At 33.2% G+C, this 27,264-nt stretch overlaps 1 protein-coding gene across 1 annotated transcript in view; it reads left to right on the forward strand.

The window, feature by feature from the left end:
- Positions 1-27,264, forward strand: part of C2CD6 (C2 calcium dependent domain containing 6) — a 128,081-nt gene that overhangs the window by 28,043 nt on the left and 72,774 nt on the right. The window contains exons 5-9 of the mRNA XM_051990521.1: positions 2,313-2,435; positions 4,838-4,882; positions 10,562-10,630; positions 23,505-23,584; positions 25,243-25,383. Coding sequence (XP_051846481.1) covers positions 2,313-2,435; positions 4,838-4,882; positions 10,562-10,630; positions 23,505-23,584; positions 25,243-25,383 — 458 coding nt within the window. The remainder of the gene's footprint in view (positions 1-2,312; positions 2,436-4,837; positions 4,883-10,561; positions 10,631-23,504; positions 23,585-25,242; positions 25,384-27,264) is intronic.

Consider the following 27,264-nt stretch of genomic DNA (forward strand, 5'->3'; position numbering starts at 1 on the left):
TCTCTTTCCTTTTCAAAAAAAATCAGCTATTATTTGCAGCAGTTTCTGGACTTTTTTTTTTTACCTTCTCATTGTCCCCTTATCTAGATTGTCATTTAATTTAACTTCTGTAGGGAAGACTGATAAAAAATTAATGATTTTTTTCCTCTCTCCTTTTCCCATTTTTAAGAGTCATTAACTATTTGAATAGGTCAGTAGTTCATCAATATACACACATCTTGACATATCCTGAACAGGTGTTATGGATGGTCAAAAATAGAAAAGGAAGAGAAGAGTAGACTCTATTGCACTTGAGAAAATAGGCAGCTTTTTCAACAATGCTTCCTGAGGGGGGAATAAGTTCACTTTCATACCACATTTCTCTTAATAGATTATCATGCTTAATCGATTACTATGCTTAGTAAATGCTTATTGGATTGGATCTCTTCTGGCTGGGTGATCCAAGACAGCTTCATATGGAAGGTGGTATTTGAACTGGACATTAATAGATTAAGAGAAGTGTAGACTTCAAAAAAGAGCCTTATGGGAAGAGGAATGATTTGTGCAAAAGATCACAAAGGGATAATGTAAGAAATAGCACATAAGAACATAATAGATGCTCAAGGCATCTTTGTCAGAAAATGGTATCTGTTCTCCATGATTGTGGTTTGTTAATATCAAACATGAAAACCAGTTTTCATTGTTTATAGAATACTTGATGAAATTATTTTAAATTCATTTAATTTATTATTTAATTTCACTTAATCATAAGTTTGGCTAATTTAATAATATGTTATTAAGGTGAAATGAATTGAGATTCCAAGTTTAATTTCATGCATTTCATGCAACAAGCATTTATTAAGAGCCTATGTGCTATGTACTAGGATAAGCACTGGGAATAACAAGACAGATAAACGGTTCCTGACCTCAAGGAACTTGCATTATAGCTAGGTATAAACAAGATGTAAATATAACATATTGGAAATGATATCAAAAGGGCAACTCAGGCATTTAGGGAGTTTGAAAATAGTTTAAGATTTTAGCTGAGAGATAAAGGAAGCTAGGAAATGGAGGTAAAAAAGGGAAAGAAATCCAGACTTGAGGTGACAATCAGGGAAAACGCTCAGAGTTGAGAAATCAAATAACAACCACTGTCACTGTAAATCATAGAATATATGAGAGGAGAACCATAGAGGTATGAGAAAACTTGAAAGGTAGGAAGAAAGACAAGTTTTGAAGAGCTTTTAACATCAAACAGAGGACTTGATATTTAATGCTGATGATATTTATTGAAAGAAGTTTTTTGAATGGGGAGATTATATGTTTAAGATGATCTAGTTGACAATTGAGAGAAGTTTGGGCTGTTACAGTGCCAGAGACCATGTCCTTGGGGGACATGCCAGAGACCATGTCCTTGGGGGACATGCCAGAGACCATGTCCTTGGAATCAAAGAGCTAAAGAAGAATGTAATCGCCTGCACATAAATTCTGAAGCTACAACCTTATCGTAAACAAACTATACACCCTAAACTCCTGAGACAAGATGATGTGTGTCCCAGAAAATTGGCCCTATCAGCCCAGGTGCAAGATAACGATTAGGCTCCAGGATGTCTGCCACACATCTGGTGTGACATTCTTTACTTTGCTACCCCCCATTCAGAAATGTATTTAACTAGACCCTCTTCATTCATTAAACTGAGACTTTGTTTTACCCCAACTGGTCTCCCTCCTCATTTCTAACCCCATTCCTTTTCAGGCCTAGCCTTACAGACAAATGCCAGCCTCAGGACCCACACTTTGATGACCTGCTGGACGGGTCATTACAGGAAAAGATTGAGGCAGGCAGACCCACTAAGAGCTACTGTAGTAGTCTAAGCATGAAGTGATAAGGGCTTGTACTAGAGTGGTGGTGATGTCAGAAGGGAAATACATAAGAGAAGTTTCAAAGGCAAAACTGATAGAATTTGACAACAGATTAGATGGGAGAAAGTGAGTGAGCAAAGATTATGCCTAATTTGAGAGTTGTCAATTAACCCATATAATATGAATTGTTTCAACTGAAAAAAAAGGAATCGGTTGGAGCATGTGCTCTTTAATGTCGCTTGTAGCTTTAAATCTTATGATCTTGTGATCGGGATTTGTCATTTATTAGCTGTGTAATTTTAAGCAAGTTACCTAACATCTCCAAATTTTGATTTCCTCATCTGTAAAATGAGAATAATATTATTTGCATATTATTTGATGCAATTATTGTGATCAAATTAGGGCACATAAAACACTGTTTAAAATGTTATATATCAGCTATCATTACTTTGATTATTATTATTATTTAGGTTCCAAGACGTCAAGATGATGAAAGAAATATGATTTATTTGGAACTAATGGAATTTGATGATTTGGAAGCATACCCTGTACTGTTGGGAAGTTTTAGCTTACATCTTTATGAAATAATTCAGGTATGTATTGTTTATTGTAACAGTTTTATCAAATGAGTACATGGTTACTGAAAGACTCAGTATCAAACTCTTTGATGAGGCCAGAAAACTTTACCTATTTCTACTTTTAAGTGCATTTGTTTTGTTCATACAAAAGCATTCACTTGATATAAATAAAAACTTTCTATACAAAATAGGCTACCTTTGAAGATCATAGATTCCTATTCAGTGAATGTTTTCAAGCACTTATTGGATATGTTGTAAAGGTAATTCTTGTTCAGGCAGGACTTAGGCTAATTGTCTGAGATTTCTTTCAGTTCTGATTCTTTAATATATACTTAAACTGACCTACAAATTGAATTTATATTTTCTTAGCAGAATTTCATTATACGTGTAATATTGAGTATTTAGGCCCTCACTGTCTGAAAGGCCTGGTCATTTAGATTTCCACCGTCCTTCAAGATTTTCCAGATCCTTAAGGGGATTTTGGGGAGACTGCAAATGCTCCAACTTCCACCAGTGTTAGTCTTTCAATTGTGGGAATAGGAATCACTAATTGATTCATTTTTATATGGAAATATTTCTTTCAGAAGATATAATCACAATTGTACAAATTTACTCCCTAACACAGGGTAATTCTCTTTCTTACTTTACGTCACTTTGGTCTTTGGAGAGCAGTAGGAGATTGGGTTCATAGGTTACTTTGGTTCCTATAGATTCTCATCTCAATTCCAACTCCATAGTTCTCTCTCAGACACCTTGGTTTCTTAGGATTTCTATCCTAAATTGATTGACTGTACTATCCAGCCTATAAACCTGGCTCCGAAATCATCATGGCTCAAACTGGATTCAGTGAGGAGCATTTCTGGCACTTGAAACTGAAGTGGACAGACAGCATAGAACAGAAACAAACATCTTAACCTGATTTCTCTTATAGGGTAAAAAAAGCAGGGGAAGGAAGTCCTTTCCTCTCTCACCAATTCAGTTCATGGCACTCATGCTTTGAGTGAACTATGATCTTTTTACCCCTTTAATGAAGCAGAAAAGAGCATGGGTAGAAAGAGTAACAGGAAAAGGGCAGTACAAAGAGAGCAAATAGCTCAGTCTGACCAGTTTTAGAGATGTAGGCAGCCAAAAAGAGGAAATACTTAATAGAGGTATAGAAAAACTATCTTAACCTTGCAGGAAAATAGGAAGGGAATGGGATATGGGAAAGGGGGAGTAGGGTGAGAAAAGAGACAGTATATTGATGGAGGGAGTACCTAATCAGTACCTAATTATTTTTGAGGAGGGACAGGATGAAGGAGAGAATAAATGGGAGAAATAGTTAGCAGTAGTAATTATAAAAAGAATTTCAAAGCAATTTTCTCTGCTAAGATCTCATTTCTGAGAGTAAATTGAATCAAAAATATAATAAGAGCTATGTCCCAATTGATAAATGATCAAAAGCTATCTGTGTCCAAAGGACTATAAATTTATGCATATCCTTTGACTTAACACCACCACCATTTGGCATAAATGCCAAAAGAAATTTGGGGGAAAAAAAGGAAAATGACCTATGTGCCTAAAAAATATTCACAGTATCTTTCTTAGGGCAAAAACAAATTGGAAATTGATGGGTTGTCCATTAATTGGGAAATGGCTCAATAAACTGTTGTGTGTGTTTATGATGGAATATTATTGTTCTATAGGAAATGATGAGAGGGTGTTCTCAGGAAGAGAAAAAATCCTGGAAAGTCCTCCATGCACTCAAATTGAAATGTACTGTATACAAAATAATAGTAACGTTCCAAGATGGCAGCTAGGAATAATTTTGCTGTTTTTAGTAGTACAGTCATCCATGTCTACTCTGAAGGACTTACAATAAAAATCCTATCCATCCCCAAAGAAGGAACTTTGCATCTGAATATAGACTGAAGCATTTCCTCTCTTTCTCTTTCTCTCTCTCTCTCTCTCTCTCTCTCTCTCTCTCTCAATTTTTCTTTAGGGTTTTTATTTTCATTGGGGTGGGAGATTTTTCTTTTTTTCTCCCTCTTCTTAAAAGTTAGAAATGTTTCACATAACTTCACAAGTGATTTCTTAATTGTAAATAGGGATAAGGGAAAGAACCTAGAACTCAAAACTTTTGGAAACAAATGTAAATAATTTTTTTTTGTTTGTTTTGAATGTAACTCGGAAAAAGTATTAAATAAAACAAAACCAGGGGAAAAAAAGATGTAGGCAGCTAATCAAAGGAAGTTGCTCCCACTTATGAGGGATCACTGGGCATGCCCATACATGCCTAGATTATACATATATATGTCTTTTTTGTTTATAAATAGCATTTCATTTATGTGATTTATATGAGGTTGAATAATATCAAACCATCCATTATCTGAAATGTCATGCATTAAAAATTTTCCCTCTTTTTTTATGTCTTCTAGAAAGGATGCTTCACAGAAGAATTTTATATGAAAATTAGAAACCTGGTAGGGATTTGTTTCAAAATGAATGTAATTGAGACATATTAGAGAAAATATAATTGTTTTATGATGTGACAGCACAACACAAGTGGGCTAGTAGTGGTTGAAAATAAGGAGATGAGGTTGCTGATAATTCAGTAGAACTGTTTATTAAGAGAAAACATGAAACATAAGCAAGTGCAAGGGATAATGTTGTAAAAAATTACCCTGGCATGGATTCTGTCAATACAAAGTTATTATTAAATAAAATTAAATTAAAAAAAGAAAAAAAAAGAGAAAACATGATGCCTATTTATCTTAAAACCATATATTATTATGAAAGGCATTGTTCTGTGACCAACCCTGGTTTCTGTTTTCTATGATCTTAACTCTCTGAAGCATGTTGTTAGTTTCTAGATCTCAATCTTAATGTAAAGTTTTCAGTGCCCCGGTAATTGTGCTAAAATATTATGTTTTCTCATGATTTGAAACTTAAATGCACCCTTGATTAATCTTGAGAGGAGAGGAACATCCCAGTTACCGAAGTTTCTAGCTTCCTGGGAGTTCTCTATAGTTTTATATAAAAATATTTTTTTAAACCCATCAAATTTTAATTTAAAATGCATTTGATATTTTTAAAATTATTTCACTCACCATTATTGTTAACCACTTGCCTTCACTAATCACTGTGCTCACATTATTCCTCTCTTATCTTTCTGATTGCTCTGGGTTATTTTGGTATAAATATAGGCATAGAAATTTTAAAGTACTTAGAGAACTTCAGGACTAGTTGGAAAGTTGTCATTCTTGAGATAACCTAGCAGTTCTGTTGAACATAGTGGGGTAGTTAAATGACTGATTAGAAGACAAGACATGTGGCCTCAGATTCAAGAAGTATGAGAAGAGCTTCTGAGAGCCCTGATCTCATACATATTGGGGTCAGCTGGTGATTTCTGGCTTCTCTTGAGTGGATGGCACTGGGCATGTAGGTGAGGCAGCCCTGACCACCTGACCACCTGACCACCTGACCACCTGGCCCAGAAGACCCAGCATCTGGATTATAAAATGGAGAGAAAATCAAAGAGAAAAGAGTTAAGATCATTTTTGGTCTGTGGGTAATGCAGCAAATAGAATGGATACCACTGATATCTTTGTCATTTCATTAAGTTAATTTCAGATACACAATTCTGAAGCTAAATCAGGAGTGGGTCAGTTCTTACTCTGGCATTGTCCAGGTCAGGATTCTTGAGAAGCACAATCCACCAATTGGAGGTTCGTCCAGACACCCAAGGAACCCATGCACACACTGCACATGCCAGACCCCTGTATCCACGTTGCTACTAAATCTTACTTGATTTTTGCTACCAAACTCTCCCATACAGAGGCAACTAGATAGAGTTGTGGACAGAATACTGGACCTGGATTCAGGAAAGCCTGGGTTCAAATATGGCCTCAGACACTTCTTGACTGGTTGTGTAACCCCACACAAATCACTTAATTTCTGTTTTATCTCAGCTTTCTCAAATGTAAAATGAAGGTTATAATAACAGCTACCTTCCAAGATTGTTGTGAAGATCAAGTGAGAAAGTATTTATAAAGCCTTCAGGAAAGTACCCTATGCTGATTCCAGGATTAGAGTTAAATTTCCAGGATGAAAACATTTCTTAGCATGGTAGAGAAAGTCTAGTATATAGCCCCTTTATTTCTATTTCTCTTTGCTTCATGGTTTATTTGTCCCGTGAACACCCAGGACTCAAGTTTCATTTTAGTTATAAATGGTAAAAAGACGGTAAAATTGCAGTGTCACAAGGCAATAATAACAGCTAACATTTATAAGTCGACTACTAAATTTGTAAAATATTTTACAAATAACAACACCTAGGGAGGTAGGTGCTGTTATTATCCGCATTTTACAAATGAGGAAACAGTAAGAATCTGAGGCAGGATTTGAAATCAGGCTTCTTGATTGTAGCTTAAACATTCTAGCACTCTATCCACTGCACCACCTAGCAGCCTTAAGATAAATCTTAAACTTCTTTTAAGGTGTAGGTATTCCTGGTCTTTATTAAATTGTGAATGAAAGCAGGCTTAATATTTCTATGCTCCTTACCTCGTTCACTGAGATTTAAAGTCTTGGTAGCCAGAGCCTGTCTTCTTTATAAAAAAAAAAATTAAAAATATCAGCAATTAAGAGATTTACTAAATAAAAATTATTTTTTTCTCAACTGATAGGTAGCCAGAAATCATCTTAAGAGTCAGAAGCCTGTAAAATCTCTATCCCACATTCTTTTTCCTTTCTTCTGTCTTAGTCTTATCACTTTTAGATGCTGTCAAGCTGTCCTGGCCTAGGCTGGAGTACACTTTGAACATTAATTTGGTGAGATTTTTGAATTCCTTTTTACTTTACTTAGAAATCTTTTTTTTTTCTTTGTAAATCTTTCTAGACATGAATCCCTTGTTGAAGAAGACATTTCCCTTTTTTTTTGGCCCCAGATTCATTTCCTCATCTTTTCACTTGTTGTCTTTTTCCCTCCTGAAAGTTTCTGTGGCTCTTGACCTTTTAAGTTGGATATTGGGAGTAAAAGGAAGTCAAGAATACCTTGGAATATACCTGGAATATACCAGGAATTATTTATTAAATACTTCTTGACTTGACTTGACTTTTTCTTGTAATGAATGTGGTAGCTGTTCCTCACCATTTCTCTAATCAATCTAAATTCCTTGGTAGTTTAATCTTGGTGGTTGGATTTCTCTCCTCTTCCTCCAAGAGTTCTTCAGGAGAGAATTTTTCCCTTTGCATTAGTAACTATTTTATACCTCAAAACATATATTCCTAAAAAATATATAAAATGTAGAATGACAATATTTATTTCTGTGCTCTGTGAAATGCTACCTCTTTTTAGAGAGATAAATTGGTATACTTTTCTTTTTTAAGTTTTCATAAGATCATAAATTTAGGATTAGAAGGGACCTTAGAGAACATATAGTCCAGGCTTCTAATTTGATAGCTGAAGAAAATGAAGCCCAATGAAGTTAATGATTTGTCAAAACTCACATAAGATAAGAGATGAGTTGAACCAAAATCATCCAGTCACAATATCATCAAAATGGTGACTGGGTTATATCTATTTGTATAAGCTAATTAGCTATAAACTAGTATTTTTCAATCATGCTATCCAATCATGCTATATATATATATATACATATATATATATATACACACACACACACACATATATGATTGTACATACAAATTACATATATATGCAGTGCCATCAGTTTTATTTAGTGTTTATTTAAACTTTTATTAGTGACCACTAGAATACCTTTTACCTCCTTCTGTGGAACTATGGGGCTAACAATCTCCATGACTTTCTTAATGCTTTTATCTTTCTGATGCTTATTTCATCCAGTCTTCTAGGTAGCCTTAATACTCTTCTCTTGTTGTCTGTCTCAGTATCTTTTCTTTTTCTGTTCTTTGTTCTCGCAGTTGCCTCTTTTCCCCCATTGCTGGTAGTATGTTGTCAGGGGCATCTACTTAAAAGCTAGTTGTACTAAGTCCAATTTAATTGTATGTGCATGTGTATGTACATATAATTACGAATTTCCTCTTTACTCTCTAAACTTGAGCTTACTCTTCTCACAGATGCTCTAAATACTTGTGAGAGTGTGCTTAAGACTTTTGAGGTATTGTTCTTTGAATGAGATCTGTCAGCATTTCAATAATGTCAGTCTGTTCTTATCAATAATGACAGTAGACCTACCATACTTATAGTCTTAACTCAGTCATGTGAAGAAATAAAATGGGTCTTAAGGAAATAAAAAACTTCTTGGATCAAATCAAATACAGATAAAGGAAATCCTATATTTCTGGAAACAGCATAATTATAAAGACACTAAGGGAACTGATTTTCAAGATGTCACAGAAGAATGGAAACATCCATAGATATTATTAAAATCCCTAAAAAAAGTAACTGAAAAGATTAACCACTACTCATGTAAAAATCTTTATGAAAATGATCAATGCATATATTGAGGATAATCTTGATGAAACTATCAGAAGGGAATAGGCAGGCTTTCTAGTTAGTCCATTGTCGTATGTAACAGTCATACAACTGCTTAAGAGCTACAGAGAATACAAGATTCTGCTGTATTACCAAAAAAAATTGTAGAATTTAAGGGCTCTTCTCCAATGGGAGAATATCTTCTAGGCACATGTCAAGATTCTAAAAGATTCCTTGATTGGCGCAGCTACAAAAATAATTCTCACTAAACTTCTATTTAAGTGAGATATAAAGCAGGAAAAATATGGTTTCCAATGATCACTGTCATGGAGGATGACTTTCACAGTTTAAATACATGAGAAATTCTTTGTTACTATAGAGAGTTTCATTTGTGGATGACAATGTGCTAATAGATTATTTCAAATCCAAAAATGTTAAATTAATTCCTAAAGGTTTACTTAGTAGTCCATAGAAGGAAACACAATTAAGATTATTAATTAAGAATATATTTTCCCCAGATTTTGAGCCTGATGTTTCATCTATTGAATTATTTCATCAGTATAAATTTTAGATAAGCACTACAGACAGTCCCATATTTCAGTAGAAAAGAGTAGCAGGATAACATTTGGGAAACTGTAAAATGCTTTTGGTGATTCTAAGTTGCTCCCTATCAGCAAAACCCATATTTTTCAATTTATTTCCTAATTATACAATTCGGTTGCAAATAATAATAATATCCTAATCTCTAAAGAATTAATATTGCAATATGACCCAAAAGGCAGTGGAAAAGTATAATGGACTTAAGTCATTCGCTTCTAGCTTATTGTTAATGAGGATATGTTAAGTGGAATAAAAAATATGTGTAATATGTGACTAAAAAAAAAGGTAAGCTAGTACATAAAGCAAGAGTAAATGAAAACATTTTGTAATAGGTTTACAAGTATTGCACCAGTAATCATAAAATATAAGAACCCCAAAAAAATCATCAGTGTATAGTTGTTTATTTTGTTCTAAAAAGTGGAAGAGAGGAGGAGGTTTTGCATCAATGCACAGAATATAGTGAAAAAGCCAAGCATTTATTTTTGATCAGAAATATGCAAAATGACATTCAGATGGATAGGGCAATGATGCCCTCTTCACTTAGCTTAAGTTTTGACTAACTTTATATACTAGTCAGATAATTTTTAAAATAAGCTTAAATTAGCCAAGAGAATTCTTTCTGACTGACATTTGTTAACTGTTTTTAGCAAAAGGTAATTCACAGAGTGGCTAGGATGGCATTGTCAAGGAGAGGTTATCCCTGTTGTTTATTAATCCATTGGTTCACTGTAACAGATGGTTTTGATAGCTTAGCAAATAGTTCCAAAGAACTGAAGTCCAGAAGATGATAGCAGAGGAAAGGTTAGCATAAGATACAGAGTACTACATAAAAAATAATAATAATAACAAGCAACCTTGTGTTGTGGTTTTGGTTTCTGGGTTTACTTATTTATTTTGCTGTTCAGACATTGACCTCTTTTACAATTTCACAGTAATTTTGCTATCACAGGAGAATTTACATACAAATCTGACATAAGACACTTTTGACTTTTCTAACTTTGTACAATATTATGTGTAGTGAAAAGTATTACTTTGTTATTATTTTATGCATTAAAATAACATTCAGATTTGATATATGAAAATGAATTTGTTTCATGTTTAGGTTGTCTGCAAGGTTGAAGTGGAGTTTATGTTTTCTTACGGAAACTTTGGTTATGGCTTTTCACATCAGGTTGGTTCCTTTTTTATTTTGTAATGTTATAGTTTTCAGTGGCAATATTCTTAGACTTTTTTTATTATGAATTTAATAATCATCAAAAAACATAAGTATTCAAATAACAAAAAAAAGAGGATTGTGTAGGAAATTGTATCTATTACATGTAGTTTGCTTTTTAAAGAAATGTTTATCTACATAAAGATTTTTAATAAGATAGTAACAAAATTGTTCTTTAATTATTTCTTGGCATCTGTGGACTTTTTTCAACATATTTTATTTCCCCATCCCCAATTATACACTAGAACAAATTTTTTAACATCTTTTTGTTTTGAGTTCCAAATTCTATTCTTACACTGAGATGGTAAGCAATCAGATTATAATTATACATGTACAATTATGTATAACATTTGTAAGATTTTAAAGAAATTTTGATGGTTATTTCAATATAATAATTTTCCTTTATAATCCTATGTATTTTGTGCATTAAAAATATTATTCTAAGAAGCAATCCTTAGGTGTCAACAAATTAACAAAAGGATATAAACAAGATCAAAAAGCCTAGCTAGATTTGTTTGTGTCCTCTTTTATACTACTTTTGTTTTCTTCTGTGTCATTTTAAAAAGTTTCCTTGATGCTTTAAAAAAAGTTATATATCTACTTTCATCCATTTTCTCCAGATAGAAGCCTTCCCTTGGTGTGGGTGTATAGACATACATAGAAAAACATAAAATGTTTCGTACTTCTGTGTGTGTGTGCGTATTAGTCAGAATAAATCAACACAGTGGCTATGTCTGAGATTTATTTTTAACATTAGTTTGTTCACATTGAAAGATAAATATTTCAAGATTTTTTCACTCTAAGATTACTTTGAGTTCTTCCTCTTATTTAATTTTCTCAATTATGTGGAAAAATTTAATGTTCTTTTTTAAAGAAATTTTTACTTCCAAAGTCTTTCTCACTCCCTCCCTTCACTCTTTAAGAAAGCAAGCAATTTGATGTAGATTGGATATGTGAAGTTAAGCAAAACATGTTCCCATATTAATGATGTTACAAAAGAAAACAGACAAAAAAACCTAGAAAACAAAAGTTTAAAAGTATCCTTTAATCTGCATTCATACTCCGTTTTTTCCTCTGGTGTTTGATCCTCTTTTTTAATCATAAACCTTTTGGGATTATCTAGAATCATTGTGTTTCTGAAAATAGCTAAACCTTTTACAATTGATCATCATATAATATCATTTCATATAAGTCTTACCAGTTTTTCTGAAAGCACAATACCATTTGTCACAACTTGTTTAACTATTCCCCAGTTGTTGGGCATCACCCTAATTTCTAGTTCTTTGCCACCACAAAAAGAGCTGCTATAAATATTTTTGTGCATATTTGTCCTTTTACTTTTCCATTGATCTCTTTGGAATACATTATTATAATGGTACTACAAGGTCAAAGGATATACACAGTTTTATAACCATTTGAATATAGTTCTAAATTGCTATCCAAAATTGTTGAATTAGTTAACAATTGCTATCCAGAATGGTTGAATTAGTTAACAACTTTGCCAACAATGCATTAATATTCCAATTCTTGCATATCTTCACCAATATTTGTCATTTTTCTTTTCTGTTATCTTAACCAATATTATAGGTGTGAGGTGGTATCTAATGTCAAAGATTATTTAATTTGTATTCCTCTAAACAATACTGATTTAGAGCATTTTTTCATATGACTATATATTTTGTTTTGTTTTTTTCATCAAAACTGCCTATTTATATTCTTTCACCATTTATCAATTTAGGAATATCTCATATTCTTGTAAATCTGACTCAGTTCTCTGTATATTTGAGAAATTAGGCCTTTATCAGAGAAACTTGCTATAAAAACATTTTCCCAATTTCCTGCTTTCTTTTTAATTTTTGTTGCATTGATTTCATTTGTGAAAAAAAAAAACAACCTTTTTAATGTGATCAAAATCATTCATTTTACATTTTGTAATGCTTTCTGTCTTGTTTGGTCATAAAATTCTTCACTTATCCATAGATCTGACAGGTAAAAGTTTCTGCTCCTAAATTGCTTTTGATATCATCCTTCATGTCTAAATCATGTACTCATTTTTTTTACCTTATCTCAGTAAATTATATAAGATATTGATTTATACCTAGAGTACCAAGTTGCTTTCCAGTTTTCCTGAGTTCCTCAGCCAAAAGTTTGTATCTTTATGTTTATCAAACACTAGATTACTATGGTAATTTACTAATGTGTATTATGTACCTCATCTTTTCTACTGATCTAATACTCTATTCTTAGCCAGACCAGATTGTTTTTGATAATTGCTGCTTTGTAATATAGTTTGAGATCTTTATTTTGTTTTTCATTGATTATCTTAATATTTTTGACCTTTTGTTCTTCCAAATTAATTTTGCTAAGTTTTCTGTATCTATGAAATATGTTTTTGGTAGTTTTATTGGTATGATACTGAATAAATAAGTAGAATTGCCATTTTTATCATCTTAGCTCAGCCTAATCATAAGCAATTGAATTTCTCTAATTGTTTAAGATCTGACTTTTTGTGAAGAGTGTTTTGTAATTGTATTCATATTGTTTCTAGATGTGTCTCAGCAGGTAGACTCCAAAGTATTTCAAATTGTCTATAGTAATTTAAAATTAAATAGTAAATTATTAGTAAATAGTAAAATTATAGTAATTTCTTTTTCTGTCTCTTCCTACTGGACTTTGTTGATTACATATAGGAATGCTGATGATTTATGTCATATTTATTTATTTTGCTGAGGTTGTTTTGACTAGCTTTTTAGTTGACTCTCTAGAATTCTCCAAGTATAGCACAATACCATTTGCAAAAATTGATACTTTTGTTTTATTGCCTGTTCTAAATCCTTCAAATTCTTTTTCTTCTTTTATTACCATAGTTAGTATTTCTAGTACAATATTGAATAATGATAGTGATAATGGGCATCCTTGCTTCACTCCTAATTTTATTGGAAAGGCTTCCAGCTTAAAACTCCATTACTATGTTTGTTATGTTTGTTAATAGTTTGAGATAGATACTACTTAAAATTTTAAGGAATATTCTTTTGTTCCTATGCTCTATAGGGTTTTTAATGTGCTTTTGTCAGAAGCTTTTTCTACATTGAAATAATTATATGATTTATATTGATTTGTTACTGACATGATCTATTGTGATAGTTTTCCTAATATAGATAGTCCTGCATTCCTGGTATAAATTCTCCCTATTCATACTACATGATCTTTGTGATATAATCCTGTAATCTCCTTGCTAGTATTTTATTTTAAAATTTTTGAATCAATATTCATTTCAGAACTTGATGTTTCTCTGTTTTTGTTCTTCCAAGTTTAGGTATCAGCACCATATTTGTATTATAAAAGAATTTAGAAGGATTCCTTTTTTGCCTATTCTCCCAAATAGTTTAGTATTGGAATTAATTTTTCTTTAACTGTTTGCTAGATTTCACTTCGGAATCCTTCTGATCTTGGGGATTTTTTCATAAGGAGTTAATTGATGGTTTGTTAAATTTCTTCTAAGATGAGTTATTTAAGCATTCTATTTTGTTAATCTGTGCAATTTATATTTTTGTAAATATTCATACATTTCAAAATCATAGATTCTTAGATTTATTGGTATTTTATTGAACAAAAAAGCTAACAATCTAATTTCAAATTCATTATTGGTGCATTCACTTTTTTTCATTTTTGAGAATTCATTTTTCATTTTGATGTTTTTCTTTCTTTTTAAAAATCAAATTAACCAATGGTTTATTTTGCAGAGTTGTTCCCTCCCATAAAACCAGCTCCTTATTTTATTACTTCAGTTTGTTTTCTTTCAATTTTATTAATCTCTCCTTGGATTTTCAGTATTTTCATTTGGTGTTAATTGAGGACTTAATTTTTTTCCTAGTTTATTTTTTCCTTTTTTAATTGCATGCCTGATTTCATTGATCTTTCTCATTTTTATTGAGATAAGCATTTAGAGTTAGAAAATTTCCCCTACATACTGCTTTGGTGGCAGCCTATATGTTTGGCATGTTATTACATTGTTGACATTCTCTTTAATGAAATTATTGATTGTTTCTTTGATTTGTTCTTTGATCCACTCATTCTTTAGGATTGGATTATTTAATTTCCAATTAATTTTAATCTATTTTTCTATGGCCTTTTATTGGCCATGTTGATCGCCAATTGATTATAATTTTTATTGTACTATGGTCTGAAAAATGTAAATTTAATGGTTCTACTTTTCTGCTTTTAGTTGTGAAGTTTGTATGTCCTAATACATGGTCAGTTTTTATGAAGATGAGGAAAAGATATATTACTTTTTTTTCCCAATCAGTTTTCTTCAAGGGGCTTTCTTGTTTATGTTAGATTTATCTAATTCTGAAAGGGGAAATTTGAGGTACCCATACTAGTATAATCTTACTATCTTCTCCTGTGACTCACTTCACATTTCTTTTAAGAATCTGGATTCTATGCCATTTTGGTACATATTTGTTTAGTATTCATTGTCTGTGGTATCTTTAACAAGATGTAGGTTACCTATTTATCTCTTTTAGACTTAACTCTATTTTTGCTTTGTTTTGTTTTGTCTTAGATTTTGATTGCTACCCCTGCTTTTTTAAAGTTAAAGCATAATAGATTCTGCTCTGGACCCTTATTTTTACTCTGTGCATGTCTTTTTGTTTCAAGTGTATTTCTTGTAAACAATATTTTAAAAATTTTGTTTTTTTAATCTATTCTATTATCTGCTTCCATTTTATGAGTGAGTTGATCCCTTTCACATTCACAATTATGATTTCTGTGTATTTACCTCCATTCTATTTCTCCCCTCCTTTCTCTTATCCCTACATGGTAAGTTCTTACACATGCTGTCCAATTATGTATACCCTTTCTAAAATAATAATTCTTAGGAGTTACAAGTAACATCTTTCCACATAGGAATGTAAAAAGTTTAATAACCTTATTGAATTTTTGCGCTTTTATCATTGGACCAATTTGTTTTTATGCTATTGCTTTCTTCTGTATTTTAATTTTTAACCAAGCTATTCATTCACTCTTCACTTTTTTTCCCATCTCATTTTCTTTCCCAATTTTTTCTTTACCACTCTTATCTTTTTAACTCTTCTATGAATTCTTGCTGGGCTTTTTTTTTTTTTTTTGAGGCTTTGATAGCTTTATTTCATTGTTTCTTGATGGCTTATGGAATCATTAGCTTCCATTTACCAATTCTAATTTTTAAGGAATAATTTTCTTCAGTAAGATTTTGTATCTTCTTTTCCACTTGGGCAATTTTGCTTCTTTAGGAGATCTCTTCAGTGTATTTGTGTGCTATTTTTACCTTTTGTGCAGTTTAAATTTTTTTTATTAAAGCCTCTCATTTTCATAATGTATGCATTGATAATTTTCAACATTCACCCTTGCAAAATCTTGTGTTCCAAATTTTTTCCTCCCTTCTCCCCCCTCCCCTAGTGGCAAGTAATCCAATATATGTAAAATGTGTCATTCTTCCATACATATTTCCGTAATAATGGTGCACAAAAAAAAAATCAGATCAAAAAGAAAAAAATGACAAAGAAAATAAAATGTAAGCAAACAACAACAAAAAAAGAGTGGAAATACTATGTTGTGATCCACACTCAGTTCCAACAGTCCTCTGAGTGTAAATGTCTCTTTTCATCACAAGACCATTTGAAATGGCCTGAATCACCTCACTGTTGAGAAGAGCCATGTTTGTCAGAATTGATCATCATATCATGTACAATGATCTCCTGGTTCTGCTCATTTCACTCAGCATCAGTTCCTATAAATCTTCCCAGGCCTCTCTAAAATCATCTTGATCATTTCTTATAGAACAATAATATTCCATAACATTCACATACCATAACTTATTCAGCCACCCCAAGTTATGGGCATCTACTCAGTTTCAGTTTCTTGCCACTATAAAAAGGGCTGCTACAAACATTTTTTGCACATGTGGATTTCTTTCTCTCTTTTATGATCTCTTTGGGATATAGACCCAATAGAAGCAGGCCTGTTTCTTGACTTTTAACTTTGTTAGTATTGGGCAATGTTTCTGAAGTGTTTGTGGGGGGGGGGGGGGGAGGAGGGACGTTGTCCCAAGCTTTAGTTTTATTTGTATAGCTATATTCATTTGTTTGTTTATTTGTTTTTAATAATAACTTTTTATTGACAGACCCCATGCCAGGATAATTTTTTTTACAACATTATCCCTTGTACTCACTTCTGTTCCGATTTTTTCCCTCCCTCCCTCCACCCCCTCCCCTAGCTGGTAAGCAGTCCTATATATGTTAAATATGTTGCAGTATATCTTAGATACAATAAATGTTTGCAGAACCGAACAGTTCTCTTGTTGCACAGGGAAAATTGGATTCAGACGGTAAAAATAACCCGGGAAGAAAAATAAAAATGCAAATAGTTTACATTCATTTCCCAGTGTTCTTTCTTTGGTGTAGCTGCTTCTGTCCATCATGCATCAATTAAAACGGAGTTAGGTCTCTTTGTCAAAGAAATCCACTTCCATCAGAATACATCCTCATACAGTATCATTGTTGAAGTGTTGTATAGCTATATTCAGAGCTAATTCTTGGGTTCTACAAATTTTCAATGCTTCAAAGGTGGTATGATTTAAGGAGAGGTGTAATCACTGCTGGATTGTGCTCTAGTCTTTACCTAGGAAGGGAATGTGCTCACTTGCAGCCACAAGTACTGGTACTCCACTTGGCCCTGGAACAGTGATCTAGAGCCCCTGAAATCCAGTTTTTATTTATTTTTTTTCTTTGCTGAGCTGAAACACAGAATTGTACCTGGATAATGCAACAGTTTACTGAACCCAGAACCAACAAAGGGTTCGTTGTGAATTTCTTTTTGACCAGTTGTCCAAATCTTTTGCCTTCTATGGACTGAGAGATCCTGAAGCTGTTCCTGCCACTGATGCAGTTATCTTTAAAGTCTCCTGCTGATGTTGCCCTAGTGGGGCCTGTACTGTGTTCTAGCTTTACTATCACTCTTATGGGACAGACCTCTCTTGCTGACTTCCTAAGTTGTTTTGGGCTGTAAAATTGTTTCATCCCAACCTATTATTGGTTCTGCTGCCCCAGAATTCAATTTAAGGTCTTGTTTTTAAGTTGATTAGAAGCAAATTTTAGTTCTAGAGTTAGTATAGAAAATCTGAAAAAAGTAAAAATTTTTTTGAATATTTTTGAGGAACTTCCATTGAAGTTCTGTTCCAGTGCCTCTTTGTGGCTTGGAATTGACCTCAAATTCTTGAAAATCATCCCAACAAAGCATAAATAAATACTTGCAGTTTCTGCCAATCTGGAAAGACTTCAAATATAGGCCTAAATAGAAAATATTAAAAATCAAGGGCACATCAGTTGGGGAATGGCTGAACAAGTTGTATGTGAATGTAATGGAATACTATTATTCTATAAGAGGTGATGAGCAGGCAGATTTCAGAAAAACTTGGAAAGACTTACATGAACTAATAGTGAAATGAGCAGAATCAGGAGAACATTGTACACAATAGCAGCAACATTGTTCAATGATCAACTATGATAGACTTAGCTCTTCTCATTAAAGCCATGATCCAAGACAATTCCAAGAGATTAGTGCTGGAAAATACTGACCACATACAGAGAGAGAGCTATGGAATCTGAATGCAGATTGAGGCATACTATTTAACTTTTTTCCTTTTTTGTTTTTTTTTTTCTTTATCATGGCTTTCCCCTTTGTTCTGAGTCTTCTTTTACAACATGACTAATGTGGCAATATGTTTAGCTTGATTGTACATAAATAATCTATATCACATTGTTTGCTATCTTGGGGAGGGAAAGGGAGGAGAAAAATTTGAGTTCAAAATCTTGCAAATGTTGAAAACTTATCTTTACATGTAATTGGAAAATATAAAATACTTTTAAGTTAAAAAAATAAAAATAAAAAGGGCAGCTACACCAGAGCAAATCTGTTTGCTGATGGCTTTGGAAACTGGAAGAGAGCAATATGTATCTTTCCGAGAGAGAAAACATCAGATTGCTAATCCTAATCTTTATGAATGCAATTATTTATTATATACATTCTTATAATTGACATAGTTTGGTATTAATGTTTGATTACATAATTTTGAATTACAAAGAAGCAAGTTATGGCACTAGTAGTCCCAAATAACACATATGGAAAATATTAGTACATCACAACTTTGTGCTGTCTTTTCATATTTTTCTTCTTGCATCATTTTTCTTGTCATTACTCAGAATTCTAATTTTTTAGAAACCAGTTCTTCAACTCAGAATGTTCTCAAAGAATTACAATCAAAAGTGTACTGTCGACTAGGTCAAATGAATCATCTATTGGGTAAAAGATTTTTGTAAGATTTTTATACACAGTTTAAAAAGCATTACTCAGTGTTAGACAGGAAAAGTAATATCCCAGGATATTAGGCAGAGTCTCTACAGAGAGAGTATTTTAAAGATGTTCACAGACTTGATTTCCAGTTTCAGCTTAGGATTTTACTATTTGAATATAGTATGATCTCTCAACAAAGAAAGAACAAAACATTAAAAAATGCACCACCTTTCCTTTCCACCCTCATCTTTTTTTTTTTTTTTTTAAAGTTTTGAATATAACCTATGGCTCTGTTGGGTATATCTTGTGTATTTCCTATGGGCCAGGTTTAATTTTAAAGACTTATTAATAATGATGTTATGGCTTGTTTTACTCCAATCTAAAAATATTCTTGGGAATATCTGAAGGTGCTCAGATCATTAAGCTAACAAGGAATATAACATAGACCATGTTTTTCTTTATGTATGGAGAGAACAGAATAGGGTCAAATAGGGAAAGGGGAAAGGCATAAGCATTTAAATCAGTATCTACCATATGTCAGGCATTGTGTTAAGCACTATACATTATTTCAGTTCATCCTGTGAGAGGTGGGTACTTTGATTATCTCCATTTTACATTTGAGGAAGCAGGCAAAAAATAAGGGACTTGGCAGGGTCATCTAGCTAATCTTAATAAAAGCATGAGGTGGGATTTAAATTCAGCCTTTCCAAATTCCAAGCCCAACTTCTCTATTCACTGCATCACCTGACTTCTTTAATATTTTAGTCTCTTTCACAATGTAATCTTTTAATTTCGTATTTGTGTGAATATATTTGGCCCTTCTTTTCTCTTTCCAGAGGAATTAGATTCCCTACCTTCCCTTTACACTAAATCTCATGGTATTAATAGGAAAAATTCTAGTGAAATGAGTGAATTTGAGAACCTTAATAAAAAATATCATCTGAAAAGTCTTACTGCCTGCTTCTCCCAAGAACTTAGGCTTACTCTCTTGTTCTTATGGCTGCATTCTAGTCTGTATTTCATTTTAGTTCTTAATGCAATTTGCTTAGGAATCTTTGCCAAGCAATCCCTGTATTTCTATTACTGCTTCCTATTCCTTTCATTGTCATAATCTGAAATCTACCCAGCTCTTTCTTAACACTTTTTTTTTCTTTCAGCAGTTCCTCTTGATAATTCTGTGCCCTAGAATTTTGTTCTTGCATGAGAGGAATCATAAGAGCTGAATTTCATTAAAGAGGTGCTTAGATTCTGCCAGCAAGAATTTTCTCTCTGTGCATCTGCTATGTGTTCTTGTAGATCATTTAAGAGGAACCTTAAACATTTTTTTACATTTGTTTTTTTTTCTTTTTTCTTTTTATTTAAAAAATTTTTTTTAATATTTTATTTTATTTTATTTAATAATAACTTTATATTGACAGAATCCATGCCAGGGTAATTTTTTTTTTTTTACAACATTATCCCTTGCACTCGTTTCTGTTCCGATTTTTCCCCTCCCTCCCTCCACCCTCTCCCCTGGATGGCAAGCAGTCCTATATATGTTAAATATGTTGCAGTATATCCTAGATACAATGTTACATTTGTTTTTAAAAGAAAGTTTTAAACTTTGAATTTGTTTCCAGTTTCTCTTCCTATGTGAAGTTATGCAAAACATTTCCATAAAAGTTATGTTGTGAAAGAAAACATGTATCTCCCATCTCCCACCTCTCCAAAAAAAAAAAAAAACCCTCAAGAAAAATAAAAGTTAAAAAAATATGCCTTAATCTGCATTCAGACACAATCAGTTCTTTCTCTGCCTATGGAGAGCATTCTTCATCATAAGTCCTTCAGAGTACCCTGTATCATTGCATTGCTGAGAACAGCAAAGTCATTCCACAACACTGCTATTACTTTGTACATAATACATTTCACTTTGCTTCAGTCCATGGAGGACTTTCCAGGTTTTTCCGAGAGCACCCTGCTCATCATTTCCCACAGAGCAATAATATTCCATCACAACCACATATCCCAATTTATTCAGCCATTTCCCAGTTGATGGGATTTACTTTATAATTCTTCGCCCTGAGAAGAGAGCTGCTATAAATATTTTTGTGCATATGGATCCTTTTTCCTTTTTTTTTTTCCCTTGGAGGATTTCAGGCTTTAATAGTGGTATTTTTAGTCTAAAGTATATACATAATTTTATAACCCTTAGGGTGTAGTTCATATCTTTTGATCATTTATCAACTGGGGAAGGGCTCTTTTTAAAATAAAAACTCGACTCAATTCTTTATACATTTAAGAAATGAGACCTCAGAGAAACTTGCTTCAAAATTCTTTTCCCAATTATTGCTAACTGCATTCTCCCTGTTTATTCTATTCTCTTTCTCCTTTTACCCTAACCCTCCTCAAAAGTATTTTGCTACTGACTTACTTTCTTCTTCAATATGGTTTCTCTCTTTATCACCCTTTCCCCTTCCCATATGTCCTTCCCTTCTTACTTTCCACAGGGTAAGATAGATTTCTATACCCATATTGAGTATGTTATATGTTATTTCCTCTTTGAGCCAATTCTGATGAGAATAAGGTTCATTCACTCTCACTCTTTTCCCCCCTTCCCCTCCACTTTAGAAACTTTTTCTTGCCTTCTTTTATGGCAGATTATTTATGCCATTCCTCTTCTCCCTCTCCCATTCTTCCAGCACATTCCTCTTTCCTTAATTTTATTTTTTTTAACTATTATCTCTTCATATTCAACTCATACCTGTTTCTTCTGTCTATTTGTACTCCTTGTAACTGCCATAATGAGAAAGTTGTTGTGAATTATAATATCCTCCTATGTAGAATTATAGATAAACTTTATTAAGTCACTTGTGATATCCCTTTTCTGATTATCTCCTTATGCTTCTCCTGAGTCCTTCATTTGAAAATCAGCTTTTCTATTCAGTTCTGGTCTTTTCATCATGAATGTTTGAAAAATCTTCTATTTTATTAAATGCCCACCTTTTCCCCTGAAGCATTGTACTAAGTTTTGCTGGGTAGGTGATTCTTGGTTGTGATCCTAGCTTCATTGCTGTCTAGAACATCATATTCCAAGACCTCTGGTCTTGGCTATTTGGCTATAATATTCCTGGGAGTTTTCATTTTGGGAATCTTTTTCAGGAGATGATGGATGGATTCTTTCAATTTTTTATTTTACCCGTGGGTTGTAGAATATCAGGACAGTTTTCCCTTGATAATTCCTTGAACGAGGAGTTCCAGGCTCTCTTTGATCATGACTTTCAGACCAATAATTTTTAAATTATCTCTTTTGCATCTATTTTCCAAATTAGTTGTTTTTTTCCAGTGAGATATTTCACATTATTTTTTTTTCATTCTTTTGGTTTTATTTTACTGTTTCTTGATTTCTTATAAAGTCATTAACTTCCTTTGCTCAATTCTAATTTTTAAGGAATTCTAGTCTTCAGTGAGCTTTTGTACCTTCTTTCCCATTTGGCCTGTTTTGCTTTTCAAGGCATTTTTCTCTCCTCATTAGCTTTTTGCATTTTCTTTTGTATCACTCTCAATTCTCTTCCTAATTTTTCCTCTATCACTATTACCTGATTTTCAAAATCCCCTTTAAGCTCTTCCATGGCCTAAGCCCAATTTTTATTTTTCTTGGAAGTTTTGGATGTAGGAACTTTAACTTTGCTATTGTCTTCAATGTGTGTTTTGATCTTCTTTGTTATCACAGTTACTTTCTACGGTCAGAATCTTTTTCCTGTTGCCTGCTCCTTTCCATAGCCTATTATTTGGCTTTTAACTCTGTTCCAAGTAGGGCTCTGTTTCCAGGGTACACTGTCCCAAGCTGTTTTCAGAGATCCTTCTGGGGACCCAACCACAAGCTCTCTTTTCTGCCTTAGAACTGTGAGGAAGATCCCCTCCCTGTAAGATCTGTTGTGCTAAAGCAAGAGTCCTTGCTCAGGCCTAGGAAAGAGACTTCCTGAGAGCTGAGGCCTCTAGAAGCTGCCATCACTGCTTATGCCCGCTCCTGGTTTGCTGGCTTCCCAAAGCCCTCTCACCCTACTGACAAACCTTTCCTGCCAATCTTCCAAGCTGTCTTTGGTGCTGCTGGGCTGAGAGGTCTGGAAACTGCTAGAGCCACTGCAGATCCAGAAGCCCAAGGCCTATTTGCTGGCACTGGGGCCCAGGCTGGGATCACAGCTGGACTCTTACTGTGATGTCACAGACCTTTCCTGCTGAGCTCTCAAGTTATCTTCAGCTAGAAAATTGTCCTACTTAGCTTTTTGTGCATTTTGGTGCTCTCAAATTTGTTTAAAATCATTATTTAAAGAGATTTGGAGTAATTTGGAGGAGAGCTTAGAGTTCTTGCCTTTAATCCACCATCTTGGCTTTGCTTTCTCCCCCCTCATTTTTATGAAGGAGAAAAATTACTTGTCTTATGAACCTCATAACTTTGCTTAATCAAGTAAAATGAAGATACAATTTATTTATTGTTAAGATTCATTTATATTTTCTTTTTCAGTTAAAACCACTTCAGAAGTTGATTCAGCCATCCATGTTTATGCATATTCCCCCACCTGTAGAAAGAACAGACCCTCTAACGTAAGTGTATAGAAGGCTGGAGCTCTGAAAAGGTGTACTTTGTAAGACAGCAAAGTGCTTAAGGCTAAATACCTACTCAATGTGAGATAATGATTCTATAACGTATACTTACATGATATGGTGATGTGATGGCTCTCCTCAGGATTGATGTTTGCTGACTGTGTTGTGGTGAGGTAATCATAGGCAAAGATTGGGTAGCAGAGGGAGAGGGTCAGAGTCTCTCTGCCATAGCACATTGAAGAAGGAAGACTTCAGGCTCCAGACTCCAGTTTCCATCTTTGATGAGCTGTGTGGCAGCTTGCCTGCTTCCTTCACTTCAAAGACCAAGGACTTTGATTGATCCTGACTCTGATCCTGAGGCCTTCCAGAGAGCTAGCCCAGACATTATATAAGTGCTTTTGAAAAATTTTTTATTCATTAATAAATTAAAAAACATTTTTAATATGACTTCAATAATCCCAAAATTTGATTGTTTTTATTAGATTCCCTTGCCTAACAACATATATTAGAATGTCAGTAGTAAAACAAAGTGGATTAATAGCTGACATATATTACTAATATTTGCATTACATTTTATATGTTATCTCATTTGAGAATTCGAAGTAAACTGAATATGAAATTTGAAAATATTTCTTTCTTGGTAAGAAAGGAAATCAGAGACTAGGAATTCAGGTCTAGAGTGACTCAAAAGGATATTCACAAGTGAAATGAGGTACATATTTCAGGGAGAGGAGTAAAAGTGATCTGAAAAAAAGAAAAGACCTAAATGATATTTGGTAGACACAAGTATGAGGGAAGAGAAATTAGGAATAAAAATTGAAAAGGTGAGATAACTAGGTAGTATAGTGGATAGAGTATTCCTGGATTCAGGAGGACCTGAGTTCAAATCCAGTCTCAAGACATTTGACACTTAGTAGATGTACAAGCCTAGTTAAATCACTGAATCCCACTTACCTCAACAAACACCCCCAAACTGAAAAGAGATTCAAGAAAACTTAGAATTATACTAGAAAGCTTTATTTCAAAAACAATACATTTAAAATGGAAATGAATAAGTAGCATAATGTACCTTAAGGGCACAAGCAAAGGCTAAAAAACAGGAAATTAATTTGATGAATATTTTAAAATGTGAACCTCTTTCAAATTTGTGTATGTTGGATTAGGAAAATGGGATTTTTATGGAAAGTACCTTTCTATGTTTAATATTTGTAAAAATGAAAATTCTGAATAATAGAACTTATGACTGCCAATGCTGAGGGCTAGAACTTGGATAGGAGAAAAACTTAAGTTATCCTTCTTTACTGACAAAAGCTATAGACACCTTTTTCTGTTCCAATCAGTTTCTGCTTATTTAAAGCAAAACAATAGCAATGAATTAACCTCTTTTCCACAAAGAATTTCAGGCCTTTTGCCTCTTTTGCTATTGCTGTTTTTTCCTGAGCTTTCTTACAAGTAGAGAACTCTGGAGGATCAAGAGGTCTCACATCTCCTTTAGAATCGTAGACCTCCTTCTTCTAATCCATTCACTGCTAGTCTAGAGATAGATAAAAGGTGGCAAGAGAAGAGAGAATGAACAAGATAAGGAGGACTGGCTTTAGAATTTTACACATTTGCAGAAGACATGCATTAGATATTTTAACTATATTTCTGTTTTGTAGAAATGTTATCACACCGCAACAAATAGAATATCCAGCATTCCTATCACCAGACTTGAATGTTACTGTTGGGACTCAACAAAAACAGACTAATGCATCATCTCCCGTGCGACTTGAAAAACTTCAGCAACAACCACGTGACAGGCAAGAAACAATCCCCCACCTTTTAAAAAACTACATATTTGTCTTGTATGATAATTTATCTGCCTCCAAGATAATGGAATTCCAAGATAATCACTCATCTGATAGTTAATTTACTCTGATTTTTGCTGGATCAGTCAGTGATTGGTGATATTGGAAGAGTAGTGGTATGATGAAATCCAAGGATTATTGGACTGAGTGTATACTTGGTTTCTAGTCCTAACTTTGCCACTAACTGGATGTATGATTTTGGGGAAAATAATTCATTTATATACAACTCAGTTTCCTTTTCTATAAAATAAGGGGACTGGATTAAGATAATTACTAAAAAGACCTTTCCCATTCTAACATTCTATGAATATATAATCCTAGAGAAAAAAAAAAACTTTCGTGATAAGAAAAGATAAAAAGACAAGGTATTAAATAAGAAATAAGAAAATATAAAACTTTGCCAAAGAATCTAGCTATTGCTGTTATATCCATAAGGCTTGGGGTTGGTCATATGGACAGAGAGCAAATTCAGAGATGGGAGTCTTACTGAAAACTGTCCTAAATCCTTAAGTCTAAAGCAATATAAGACCTATCTCTCACACACAAAGGAGAAGAGGCTTATCATGTCCCCTTTCTCTCCTTAGTAAGATATATTTACTGTCACTCAAGTTAGTTAATATAATCAAGCAGTTTTCACCATGATCCCTTCCTCCATTAATCTCTTTTAAAGAAAATAATGGGATAACTTTTTCTTAAGCAGAATTCCCAGGGCTGCTCTTATTTTAGTGAAGCATTCTTATCAATAGGTTCAGCAGTCAGATGCACTTACATCTTTGAGTCTTTTATCTGATTAAAAAATAAGATTTTAATATATCATTTTAAAAAATGAGTAGTAGAAAAGACTTTCCAAAAATTAATTTTAGCAATTATCACAAAAAATTTTCATGCAGACTTTCTTTACAAATGCTACATAATTCAGAAAGAAAGGAGAAAAAAGATCTTTTCTTTTTTGCTGAGGCAGTTGGGGTTAAGTGACTTTCCCAGGGTCACACAGCTAGGAAGTGTTAAATGTCTGAGACCAGATTTGAACTCAAGTCCTCCTGACTTGCTCTATCCATTGTATCACCTAGCTGCTCCAAGATCTTTTCTTTAAAAGTAAAATCAAAACAGAAAAGAAAAGTCCTTTTGTGAAGTTTTAGCAAGATGTCCATATACTGTACCCAGCACACAACCATTTCAGAAAGTCATAAATGTACCTAATAAAATAAAAGAACAACAAAAAAAAATAGAGGAGAAAGGAAAGAAATCTTCATAAAAAATAATATTATAGTGTAAGTGAAAGCAAAGTCCAGCCTTCAAAAGAAAAAAACACACACACACACACAACAAGAATCTCAATCCAATAATGAGGAAAAAAATAGATTAACATTAAAATCATTCACAGTTGTAAAAACAAAACTTCAGTGATAAAGAAAAATCTAGCATCTGTGAAAATATGAGGCATTGGCAAAGAAATAAAAAACAAAAATGAGACTTAATAGCTTTGAGCATTTTATGGAAAATATTTATAAATCAGTAATTTGAGGAATAGACTGTCTCATATGGAAGACAAAAATACAAAAATGGCAGAAAATTGGTTGGTTATTGTCTTTGTACTCAGAGAAACAAAATGACATCATTAGATTGAGGATAAGGTACAGTCTGTCTGACTGTGGCTGATCAGACTAATATGAGTTTAGAAGGCTTTACCACAGGTAGGGCACAAATTATCCAAATGAACACTTGGAGTGGAAATTATCTCTAAATTTATACTTCTCATGTTTTTTTGAGCTTCTGCAGTTCTTTGTTCATCACCTTCTTTCATATGGGACACACCATGCTGGGTAGTCCTAT

Source organism: Antechinus flavipes, chromosome 3, assembly GCF_016432865.1.
Source record: "Antechinus flavipes isolate AdamAnt ecotype Samford, QLD, Australia chromosome 3, AdamAnt_v2, whole genome shotgun sequence".
Taxonomy (NCBI): domain Eukaryota; kingdom Metazoa; phylum Chordata; class Mammalia; order Dasyuromorphia; family Dasyuridae; genus Antechinus; species Antechinus flavipes.